This window comes from Typopeltis vanoorti, chromosome 14 (assembly GCF_054136105.1).
Source record: "Typopeltis vanoorti isolate ZY-2024b chromosome 14, IOZ_Tvanoo_1.0, whole genome shotgun sequence".
NCBI classification, from domain to species: Eukaryota; Metazoa; Arthropoda; class Arachnida; order Uropygi; family Thelyphonidae; genus Typopeltis; species Typopeltis vanoorti.
In genome coordinates this window covers 41,490,813-41,503,818 of record NC_143562.1, presented here as the reverse complement: position 1 = coordinate 41,503,818, position 13,006 = coordinate 41,490,813, and the positions used below count along the sequence as shown (strand labels likewise).

General features: G+C 35.5%; 1 protein-coding gene across 2 annotated transcripts in view; it reads right to left on the bottom strand.

The window, feature by feature from the left end:
• The window catches only part of LOC150099399 (ADP-ribosylation factor-like protein 3), a 114,992-nt gene extending 110,478 nt beyond the window's left edge, over positions 1 to 4,514 (bottom strand). Inside the window, exon 1 of one of the 2 annotated variants that reach the window (XM_090403816.1) lies at positions 4,464 to 4,514. In XM_090403816.1, coding sequence (XP_090259942.1) covers positions 4,464 to 4,499 — 36 coding nt within the window. In that variant the 5' untranslated portion in view covers positions 4,500 to 4,514. Of the gene's footprint in view, positions 1 to 3,253; positions 3,322 to 4,463 lie in introns of those variants that run through there. The other variant, XM_090403817.1, reaches the window with a different exon arrangement.
• Positions 4,515 to 13,006: the final 8,492 nt, after the last annotated feature.

The following is a 13,006-nucleotide window of genomic DNA, read 5'->3' as shown; positions in this document are numbered from 1 at the left end:
ACAACTAGAACAGCAAGTATGCCACAGTAAAATAATTAAATTTATTATACAAATATTTCATCTTATGTATCGTAAGACATCATCAGTACAAGAAAACAGCAGAGTGCAGCATGCTTAAACTGTAATCCCTCTATGTATACAGTCACATGTTCATGAATTAAACTATTGGACTGAAATTAAAATTAATTGAAAATAAAATATATATATATATATATATATATATAAGAGATCGTAATGATTGCTTCACTGATACCAATTTAGAAATTATTATCCTCAATTGTATTATTAAATAAATTTTATCTCATATATTTTTTTTTACACCACAGCGCTTGACCGCACGAAGGACGACTTCTTGATTTTGAATCTAGTTGGCAACTAGAAGAAATTTTCCTAAGCCTTTTTTCGATTGTTTCCCGAGTTAGTCGATCTCTGGTGCGCACAAGCGGGTTTTTCCTCCCGGAAACTCAGGTTTTTCTTCCCATAAATTCAAGAAAATTGACCATAGAACCCACATTATTTCAGAGATTAAATACGAGTGTTAGGATTAGGGACCACAAGATGGCGGCACTTGTTGAGTCGTCTCTCTTCACTGCGTGCGGCTTAATTAGTGATAGCCTTGGGCCAGCTATCTCTGATTGGGTACCAGTGGAGATTGAACTGCCCACTCGGTCTCCAAAAGTTAGATAGGGCTAAAAAACGGCCTCGCCTACTCCCTATATACGGGGTGTTAGCCGATTTTTTTTTTTATATATATATTTTTATTTTTAACTAATTTTAATTAAATTTAATTATTTTACTGTCGCATACACTTTATTCTATAGTCAATACATGCATCACATGAATAAGTATGTATACACACACACCCATTGCTTGATTAAGTGCATGTACATATACAACACATGCATCATTTGCATGTACACACACACACACACATTCAACATTTGATTAGATACACATATTATAATGTAACATCTCCAAGAGCTCATCACAGGAGGGTGCTCTACTCTACTCCACTATATACATGTTGCCATCTCCCCTACTTAATTCTCCAATTACAACAATGATACTATCATCAATGCCATCTACTGCCCGCCACGAACAGCAGCAGCATTTTTTAAAAATCTAAATTACATGTGTTCTCATGGCCGATTTATATTTATAACCAAGCAGTGTGTGTGTGTGTGTGTGTGTGTGTGTATAGATATATATACAATGTGGATATATATATATATATATATATATATATATATATATCCACATTGCTTGGTTAGGTACATGTATATATACATGCATGCATACACATTGCTTGGTTAAGTACACGTATGTACACATATCGCTTGGTTATTATGCAACATGCATGTACACACATTTACATATATATATGTAAGAAGATATATATATACACACACACACACACACACTTATATATATATATATATGAAACTCTTGTGCATATACATATGCAATATGTGCACTTGGTTATATGCAACATGCATGTACACACACACATGGATTGCTTGGCTATATGCAACATGTACACACACACACATGCATTGCTTGGCTATATGCAACATGTACACACACACACACATGCATTGCTTGGCTATATGCAACATGCATGTACACACACACACATGCATTGCTTGGCTATATGCAACATGCATGTACACACACACACACACACATGCATTGCTTGGCTATATGCAACATGTACACACACATGAATTGCTTGGCTATATGCAACATGCATGTACACACACATACATGCATTGCTTGGCTATATGCAACATGCATGTACACACACACACATGCATGCACACACACACACATGCATTGCTTGGTTATATGCAACATGCATGTACACACATGCATCACTTAGGAATATGTATGTGTACACACATGCATCACTTAGGAATATGTATGTGTACACATACATGCATTGTTTGGTTAGGTACACACATTTACATATATATATATATATATATATATATATATATACACACACACACACCTATATACATATGCAACTCTTGGTTAGGTATATATGTACCTTACATGCACACACACATTCACGCACCTACATGCATGTACACACATACATAACAGAATAATTTATATCAAATATATTTTGATATTAACTTCAAATTATGACGGATGAAACCAATCATTCATTTATTGAGAAAATAACCAGTCTTCCTTGCCCTTTCCGTAAACAAATAGCTATATAAAGAAAACCAAATACCTCCATAGTGCAGCTGAAAGAACGATACATGCACCGATTGGTTAGACTTTAAAAAAAAAAAAAAAAGTATTTTTTACCCTTCCGTAGAAATAAGGCAAAGATTCAATTCTCGTATGATGAAAAGATTTCTTGTTTTAATCGAAGGGTGGCTTAAACCGATCTTATATGGAGATAGCAGATTCTTAAGTTGACATGCTTAGAAAATTAAAGACGGAAACTTATTTCACGCAAGTTTCCGTCTTTATGGGGGGACGTTAATAAGTTTCCGTCTTTAAATTTCTAAATAGGGCCTTCCCTCCTACAAAATGGGTAAACTGCTTAGAGAACATACGCCGTTAACAATCGAAAATGAGTTTCTGCTCTCTTTCAGTGAGTCTTGGGACTCTGAAGTTGGCATGTAATAATAAATTGATCAACTTGCTAGCTCTCATGAAATTCTAAACTACTGTCTACCAATCCACTACAACAATTATATTTTCAGAGTTAACACGGTTTTGAATGAAACTGTTTGGTATACAACACTTTCAAAAAAAATTAAAAAAAAACTGCATAATTTCGATTTATCCACAAAAACGCAACCAAATACATGAAAAAAAAAAATTAAACTAGCGAACTAAGATATCTGTCAAAACTGAATGAGTATTTACGTGATCATAAAAATAAATACTCGGTCTCCAATGTTTAGTCAGTACATAACTATATCGTTAAAAACAAATGTTTAGAAGATATCTGCACGAAGGTGTACTAATTTGAAAATTAACTAAGATATTATTCTACACAATGAACACATACTCCCTTAAAAATAATTTTACAATAATCGGTTCAGTAAACAGCTATATACCGATTTGTTACAAGAAAGAATCATGTTTACTTCACCAGTTAACGTAACATCAATATGCATTTGTAATTTTCTTTTAAACGTTCTGTCCATGCTACTGTGATTTCGAAATTTAAGAATTCAACTACAATACAATATATAATCAACAAAGCGGTCACAATAATAAAACTTACCATTACTAGCTGAAGATACCATGAAGTATAATGAGGTCAGATATGAAAGCGATAAGCTTTGCTGAAAGTCCACTAGGTGGGCTTTAAATATATAACTGAACATAACAGAGCACCTACCAAGAGAACCAGTATTATGTTTGATTCGGCGAATAAACCATTGGAATAAAACATTACATACTATAAAGGACATGGATTGTGTTACACGAATAAATCTAAACTCAGTCCCGTAAAGTCATCTAAACATTCTTTTCGACTGGGACAGTTTTAATTACTAAGCTGATTCAATCTGTCATCGACTTTCCGGTCGAGTTACTGCATTGTGCAGCAATTCACAAAATTTTACATTGATGCGAATCTTGATTTCAATTTAATATTATGTCAAAGACATACCAAGAAATTTTATATTTGGTTTTAATCCTTCTCCCAAGGAAGCAGAGAAATGGATAAAATTGAATATCGTGTTATAAAATTCTTTGTAAAAGAAGGTTTAACGCCAAAAGAAATTAATTCGAAGTTCATAAAAGTTTATGGGCACTCTTCTCCTTCGTTATCGACAATTAAGAAATGGGCTGTTGAGTTTAAACGTGGCCGTACCAGCCTTAAAGATGATCTACATCAGTGTTTCTCAAACTTCAGGTATCTGCATACCCCTTCTTAAATTTTCATTATTACCAAGTACCCCCTTATCAAAATAATAATAAATAAATAAATAAAGTATATTTCATTATAAATGTCTATTTTATTTGAATTTATATGTTCATGTAAACAAAAAATATGATTCATTTTTAATAGAACAAAATTTGGAATAGGTTCCTCTTCATTTCCCGTCCATGAAGATCCACATTTTAAGTAATTCATATCATATTTACGAAGATTTTTCATCTTCTTCCTAGTTGGTCTCAAAAGATGTCAGACGACACATCCTTATCAATTTCATTTGATCCAGATACAATATCAACGTTTTCTTGTTGCTTACAACTACTTGTATTTGCTATTATTGCTTTCTTTTGTGCGTTTTATAAATCCTGTCTTTAACCAGTGATCCATACTTAAGAATTTGAAAGCTAAAAAAATTACCGTATTTACTCGAATATAACTAGCACTTTTTTTTTCAAAATTAAAGCTAAAAAATTGTGGTGCGAGATACATGCGGGAATTTTCGGAAACTAAAGTTTTCAGGGAAAAAAAAAATGAAAATGATGTGACTTACCAAGAAGCTCCTATTCGCTATCGCTACTTGTGGCATCGAGAACAGCTTCCTTCTGTGCATCGTCAAAGTCATCTACTCGAATAGCTTCATCTTCTTTCCTATTATTTCAAGCAAAAATTACCAGTAATTTACAAGACTGGAGATACGTGATGAACATTCCTTCACAAATGGCTAGTGAAAAGTAAAAGATTAGTCACAAACAGAGAGCAATGGTAGGCCAGCAGAGATAGAGCAGCTATTAAGAAGTGCATGTGATTGGTGCTGTATTAACAAAGATCGCGCAAAACCAAAGACAAGCCAGTTGAGTTAAAATGTTAATTTTCTTCAACCGAATTCCATATTATCTGAAACAGATTCATTATATATTTCGTAGTTTGAACACGTTCACAACGGAGGTGGTGTCAAGCAAAACCATAGATTTTACCGGCAACATATGGTTTTGCTTGAATCTATACAGCAGTTTCTGTTGGAGGGGGAGGTATGATTTATCAGTTAGTGCCATTTTTATCCCAGTTGTCTCTAATTGCACAATTTGTTGAGAAATATAGTACACAGAATGCAAATGTCTCTGTACCTTATTCAGTGATACAATTAAACTGCTTGTTTTTCTTGCATCTTCAGTATAGTGATGCTGTTGGGGGAGGGTGTGTTGTTTACTGCAGAGAACGAGTTACTATCACCACGACGTTCACGTCCTGGCGATAGTAACTCGCAATTTGAGTAGGAGGATTCATACATAATATATAATTTATTGAGAAATATATACGTTTAAAATAATTATTTTTTTCTTAATAATGATTCCATGCGTTAATGATGCATAGCCGAAAATTGCCACGTATCCCCTGAAGACCTTTCGCGTACCCCCAGGGGTACGCGAAAGGTCTTCAGGGGATACGTGTTTCTCAAAGTGTACCACACTTTGAGAAACACAGATCTACATGAAAGACGTCCAAAAAGTGTAAAAACACCAGAAATCATTGATCAAGTGCACGATATGGTATTTGGGATGACCGGCGAGTCAAAGTGAGTGGAATTGCTGAGACTATTGTCATTTCAAAAGAACGTGTAGGATAAATTTTGCATGAAAAATTGCATATGAAAAAGCTTTGCGCAAGAGGGGTGCCGCGCTTGCTCACAGCAGATCAAAAACGCACTCATATGAAAATCTTTGCACAGTGCTTGGATGGTTTTAAAGAATAAAACTGATTTTGTGCGTCGATTTATAACTATAGATGAGACTTGGATTCCATTATACACCAGAATCCAAACAGCAGCCAAAACAGTGGACAGAAGCCATTTCAGCGCCAAAGAAGACAAAGTAGGTTCCATTAGCAGGAAAGGTCATGGCATCTGTGTTTAGGGATGCTAAAAGCATTTTGTTTATTAATTATATATAGTGTAAAAGGTAAAAAAAAATAACAGGAGAATATTATTCCGATCTTTTAACCAGACTAGACGAAAAAATTCGTGAGAAAAGACCCGGTTTGCAGAAGAAAAAAATCATCTTTCATCAGGATAATGTACCTGCCTACAAAAGTGTTTTGGCAATGGGAAAATTAAGGGATCTGCACTCTGAATTTTTGGAACATCTACCCTATTCCCCAGACTTGGCTCCCCTGACTTCCATCTCAAAATTAAAACTCCTCGCTGTTCAGCGTTTTTTTTTTTTTTTTTTTTTTTTTTTTCGAATCAAGAGGTGATTGTAGTTGTAGAGGGATATTTTGCAGATCTTACTGAGAACCACTACAGGTACTGGATAATGGCGCTGGAGCATCGCTGGAATAAATGTATTAATCTTAAAGGAGATTATGTTGAAAAATTAAAACAATTTTGAAATTATAAATTCGTTTTTTCATTGATAGGCCGAGAACTTTTCAAAACATCCTCGTATATATCGTATTTTTCGCCTTATAAGACGCACCTTTGTATTTGTATTATTATTATGCATGAAATTTTTCATGTAAACATTATACTTTTATTTAAAATTTTAATGCATGTGTTATCCTCCAGCACGTCCCGACCACACCTTCTTTATTCATAACTTCATCCCCTCCTCATCCATCCATCATCCTTTTGGATGATTACGAATATAAATGGCTTTGGGAAGTTCTTCTTTGGCATTGTTTTTCTTTTAAAAATTAAAAAGGTGGCAATTTTGTTCCACCTGCAAAGTACACACACATATATGTTGTGGTTAAACTGATAAATCCGGTTATTATTAATAATTACCGGTTAAAGTGAATAATTCACATTACGCTTAAACGCAATCGTACAACTGTTGCTTCGTAGAATCCAAGAGTTAAAAAAAAAAAATTAAATACAATAATGTATGATTACTAGTTTAAATGCGTGATTATTGTTATTATTATTATTATGTAACACCTTTAGGGAGTCCAAAGACTCATCGAGCGAGGGAGAGTGTACCCACAATATCGAACGAATAAATCCCTTCCAACTACTAACCACGCTCAAACTTGCTTAACTTTTGCGAGCCATTAGTAGCATAGGCTCTACCAATCGACCAACTCTTATATCGTGCAACTATTCAAAATGATCACGACGCATTACCGACAAGCGATGGCGCACCGTAACTGCGCATATATCAAAAACCACATCGATGTATCACACGCACCGTAAGATGCAACGGTTTATAAGATGCATTCGCTTATTGGACACATCCTAATTTTCAGATAAATTTTGGGTACAAAAAAGCGTGTCTTATAAGGCGAAAAATACGGTACATGTATATATGCATGTAGTTGCAGAGTTAAACATGTTGTTTCGCCCATCACCAACAAAAGTATTTTTTGTCTCTAAATTGCGTGTGTTCTGAAGGTCGATTTGTCTTTACGCGGGATGAAAACCCGAGTTTTCAGGAGAAAAAAAAAATTATTTGCAATACAAATAAAAATATCCTCATTTTTTGTTTGTTTGTTATTGGTAACGATTAGGCAAAGTTCCTGGACAAAAATACGTGTATGCATATGTTATTAAGCTTAAATAAACAACAATTACACATCTAATCGACCAACCTTTGCCAGCAAAGGTTATTATTATTATTATTATTATTCGTGACACCTCTAAGGAGTCCGATGACTCATCGCTGGAGGACACCTACTATACAACTGTTTCCACCACTACACCGAACCCTCTACCAATTATCTCCATCAACGCCATCTACCGACCACCACCACCACAACTAGTATATTTTTGTCTGTAAATTGCATGTGTTCTGAAGGGGCGATTTGTCTGTATGCGGATGAAAAACCCAAGTTTCTTCTACCTCCGTATGAGATCAGCTAACTCACCTTCGATTGAAAAAGTCCACATAAAAATTCCTCCTGTCTCGACGAGAATCGAACTTAGGCCTATTCCAATCGAATGGCGCAAAGGTTGGTCGATTGGTAGAGCCTCTGCTACTAATGGCTCACGCAAAAAGTTAAGCAAGTTTGAGCGCGGTTAGTAGTTGGATGGGGTTCAATCGTTCGATGCTGTTGGCACACTCTCCTTCGATGAGTCTTTGGACTCCCTGGAAGTGCCAAATAATAATAATAATAATCTTATTTTCTATCGTTTTTGACAGGGATCGGCTAAAGTGTCCGCCATTGTGCCGGATACTGAAGCGTCGAACAACCTTCGAATTTTTAGTGTACATGCGAACCTCACATCACCAGTTACCGGTTACACACTTCTGTCGCATTTTAGTTGATAAAAATAGCTATCCTTTAGTAAGAAAATGTGCTCTTAAAATACATTCTTATATATCTTATATATATATTCTTAAAATATATTCTGTGCTTCGACATATTCATGTAAATCTCTTTATTTTCAAATATGAAGTGTTTGAAATTCAAGTATCATCACAGCTCAACGATTCTCGTATTGAACACTGCCTAAGAACAGGAAATTCCAGTTACGCTCCAGATTATAATAAATTAGCTGAATATCTGCAATACGAAGTATCACTTTAATGATTTTTTGAAGTACAAACTTAAATTTGTAAGTAGAATTTTGTATTAATAAATTCATTTAAAGTAAACATCTATTTGTATTCTTATTGCGTAACTTACTGGAGTAACTCAGTTACTCCAGCACTGATAAAGAAATACAGTGAGAGAAACCCGTTCTCCGCGACATACAATAAATTCTCAGAGTGGACGCTGGCAATGCAATCACAAATGGCAGGAGGAAGATCAGACGATGATGGAAGCTTTGTAAAAATCCCTCTATGCAAGGTACGATTAGATGCATTGGAAATATCAAGAGTGGCCACACTAGTTAACCCAGTTAACCCCGTGGCTTATGCCCAAGGGTGGATAACGATACTGGTGATCGCTAATTAATTGATGAATCTTCAGATAGCACAAACCTGTCAATTAATGAGCTTCGCTACGCTTGAGCATACCTAAGAGAGGGAAAGCGACAACAGTTTGATGGCTGACTTTTCTCCCTCTTTAATGCGATGGATAAAGGCTAGCTTTCATACTGTCACATACATCTGAGAAGATTCCACACGAATGTGCTCCAGAATTGTTAATTTTGGAGCACAAGATATCAGCACCATTGAAAGGACACCATCTGGAAGAGACGATTTATTAATATGGAGGCTCTTAAGGATTTTTCTGATGAATGATCAGAGACATGTTGTAAACAGGCTTTGACTGTAACAAGATTTGGCTTGTTATTACAACAGTTGTAGTAAAACACTGATACTAAAAGATGTTTGGTTGATGTCACCATTACAATGAGGATATAAAAGTGGTAAACACAAGAAAATAAATTATATGAAACAACATCCTTAGCAACGGACCAATTAGCTTCTCTTCCATTTGAGCAGCAGGAAAGCTTTTTACATTTGGCCATTATTAAGTCTGTTTTGGAATTGATTTTATGACACTTTTGTCAATCTGTAGTGTACACGGAATGGAAAACTGAGAATCTTTTTTTTAATGTGGTTAAAAGTCACAAAGAATTGCAAACCGATAGCACATTAGTACCGTGAATGGGTTAAGCATTTTTTGTATTTTGTTAATTTTTCACCTAATCCGGAAACCGTGCTCTAGAGATCAAACACAGAACTTTTTCAAGCCACTCAGTCTTCCAATATCACCTACAGTTATTAATATTATTATTATAGATACGCAGTAAAAACAAGATATCATATAAACAAAAATTTGACTGGTGATACAGAACAATTTAGATTCTACCCAAGAATCTAAGAATAGTCCGCCAATTAGCGTCGTAAAATATGGACTGTTCTAAGTAATGCTGTTTTTGTAGGTCACATGGGGTCACTTCGTTGATTTTTAATTGCTGTAAATAGTTGGATAGCATCTTTGAAGTTGCACTAAGTGCACCGATAACAATTGGAATGACTTTGGTGTGTTTAAGCCACAGACGGCCAGCCATCTACGATTGCCAGATGTCAATATTTTGTAATTTTTTCCAGTTCATTGTTGTTATCACTGGGTACTGCGATATCGATAATCCAAACCTGTCCATGTTCGATAATTGTGATGTCAGGTCTATTGTGTTCCAAACGCCGATCAGTTTGTATTCGAAAGTCTCAGAGAATTTTTGCTGTTTCGTTTTCCAATACTGTCTCTGTTTTATTCTCCACCAGTTATCAGAAGTAGGAAAGCCATGTTTTTTTGCATACATGCCAATGAATTATTTTGGCCAAATGATCATGGCGGTATTTATAGTCAGTTTGAGCTATTTTGCTGCAGGCAATGATTAGATGTTCTAGTCTCATCTTTCTGATTGCATAATCTGCATTTGCTGTTATTATTGATATTCAAATTTTTGCTTTCATCGCATTAGTTTGTTATGCCTGTTCTTGAGCTGCGAGAATAAATCCTTCTGTTTCTTTTTTAATGTATCCGTATTGTAGCCATTGCCACGACTTGTTCACGTCAATTTTGTCCGCAGAATCCCGAAGAAATTGGCCATGCAAGGGTTAATTTTTCCAGCGTACAAATCGGTTATTTTGTTGTTCCTTTTTGTAATCGTATTTGTTTCCTGTTGCTTTTAAACAGCCCTCTTTTGTAACTGCTTAAAGCACTGGCTCAGAGCTATTTTCCATGTAACTTCTTAAACTAATTACTTCTTCCATAGTCAGTCTCACCTGCAGTAGACCCCCCTCACACCTATTCTCCTCGGTAGGTACATCCGTTCAACATCACTTCGTGTATATAATGCATGATGCATAGTCATTACTTTTCTAGTTGTTTTATTATTATTATTATTAGTAGTAGTAGTAGTTGAATGGAATCTCCAAGAAGTCCAAAAATTTATCAGTGGTAGGTACTCCCTCTACTCCGGTACACACATCTCACCATCTTCCCTACTACTTAATTCTTCAAATACACACAACGACACCACAATCTTTTACCGCTTAACACCAGTATTAGAACACATGAACACATAAAGTTCATGTGTTCTCATGGTCCAATTTCCTGTACAAAGATTTAAAACCTTCAGTGTCGGGGAATAAAAACCCTCCTAACCCGGTTTGAGATCGACTAACTCACATTCATTTGAAAAAGCTCATAAAAAGATTCCTCTAGCTAGGGCCAGATTCGAACGAAGGTTTTTATTTATTTATTTTATTTTATTTTTTTTTTTTTTAAGTTTGAGAAAGAATGATTATACATACAAATTTCTGCATTTGCTTATAAGGATTACTTGTAGATGAGTGAGGCAAGTTAATCCCTCCTACTTCGAAGCTTGGGTTAGCTTTTATGAAGAGAGTGGGATTTAGCCTTCACTATTTGTGTTGTTGCTACTGTTTATGTATGGGATGTAGGCATTGGATGCTAGTGATTTGTGATGTGTATATTAGTGTTAATGGTTTCTTAACTTTGTTGGTATATTTTCCAGAGTTCGTTTTTTAATGTTCTGTAGTTATCTACGTGTTTTAACTTTCTTGGTAGGTTGTCGAGTTGCGTGGGTATCCGATGTGATCTCACAAAAGAACCGTGTGAGTTGTTGAAGGGTGTGGGGATGTAGAGAGTTGTTGTAGGTCGTGTTATACGATATGTGTCTCTGTTGTTTAGATAGATGATGTTGAAGTAATTCCTTGTTAATATCATGTAGTGTTTCAGGTTTTTAATGCTCAGAATTCTGTGTATCGCCATGTGCTTCTCGGATATTGGTTGTTGATTGTAAGGTGTCCAGATCACTGTTGACACGATTTTCCTGTGTAATGTTCCTAATTTTGTTAGGTGGCTGTTTGATGTATTTGTATAGACTGTTATTCCGTATCTGAGTAGGAATTCGCAGATACCGTGATATAGGAGTTTTTTTTTTATGTTGGGTGGATTGATGTCTTTAACTTGGAAGAGTTTTGCTCCGATGATCCGGAGTTTGGTGTGTAGGTATTCTATATGATTTGTCCATTTAAGGTGGGAATCTATATAGAGACCGAGGTATTTTGCGTGTGTTACAGGTTTGATTTCGGAATATTGGCAGGTATTTTTGTTGTTAATGCAGCGGTATGTGTGACAATGTATCGATAGTGATGCGGGGCGTATGATTCTTGGGTTGTGTATTATCAACATCTGTGTTTTGGTGCCATTGATTAGAATTGCCTTTTGGTGGAAGTATGTTGTGATTTCGTTTAGGTCTTGTTGTGCTTTGCAGAGAGCTGTGTTAATGTCTGTGTGGATTGCTAGTAGTGCAGTGTTATCTGCATATTGAAATATTTGACTTCTTATGGATATGTTATGAACATCGTTAATGTATATGTTGAATAGAGTGGGTGATAATATGGCACCTTGAGGTACACCGTGTTTTACTTGTATACTCCGACTGTGACATGTACCTATTTTTGTTACTTGTGTTCTGTTTGAGAGGTAGTTCTTGAACCATGCATGCAGTGTTCGTCTTATACCTATTGAGTATAGTTTGGTGAGTAGTATGTCATGATCAAGTGTGTCAAATGCTTTGGTTAGGTCCAGCAGTATAAGGACGGCGAACTTGTTTTTGTCGAGAACTTTGTTTATTGTGTCGGCGAGGTCTTGTAATAAAGTAATGGTGCTTTTTGTTTTCTGAAAGCCGTATTGGTTTTGTGAGATGATGTTGTACTTCTCTAAATAGTTCTGTAGTCTGGTGTGTGTTATTTTTTCTAGAATTTTTGAGATGACTGGTAGTGTAGCTATTGGTCGGTAGTTCTGAGTATTGTTTCTTTTGCCGTGTTTGTATATTGGCGTAATTACTGCAGTTTTTAGTTGTTGTGGAGTAATGTGTCGAATATTATGTTCACGAGTTTCAAAAGTATTGGATTTATTTGTTCAAAGTGTGTTATAAGGTCTGTGAGTCTTGTCTATTCCTGGAGTGGTCTTTGGTTTTAGTTTTAGGAGTGCTTCTTTCAGTTCCTGTTTTGTTATGGGTGGAAAATACATCGTTTGTTGTTGACTTTGTGTTGGTAGTTTTTTGTTGAACGTTGGTAGTTTGTCTTTTTTGAGTTGTGTGATGTTGTTTGTGAAAGCATGGTTGAATGAGTCTGCTAATTCCTCTTGGTTTGGGTCCTGACCGAAGCT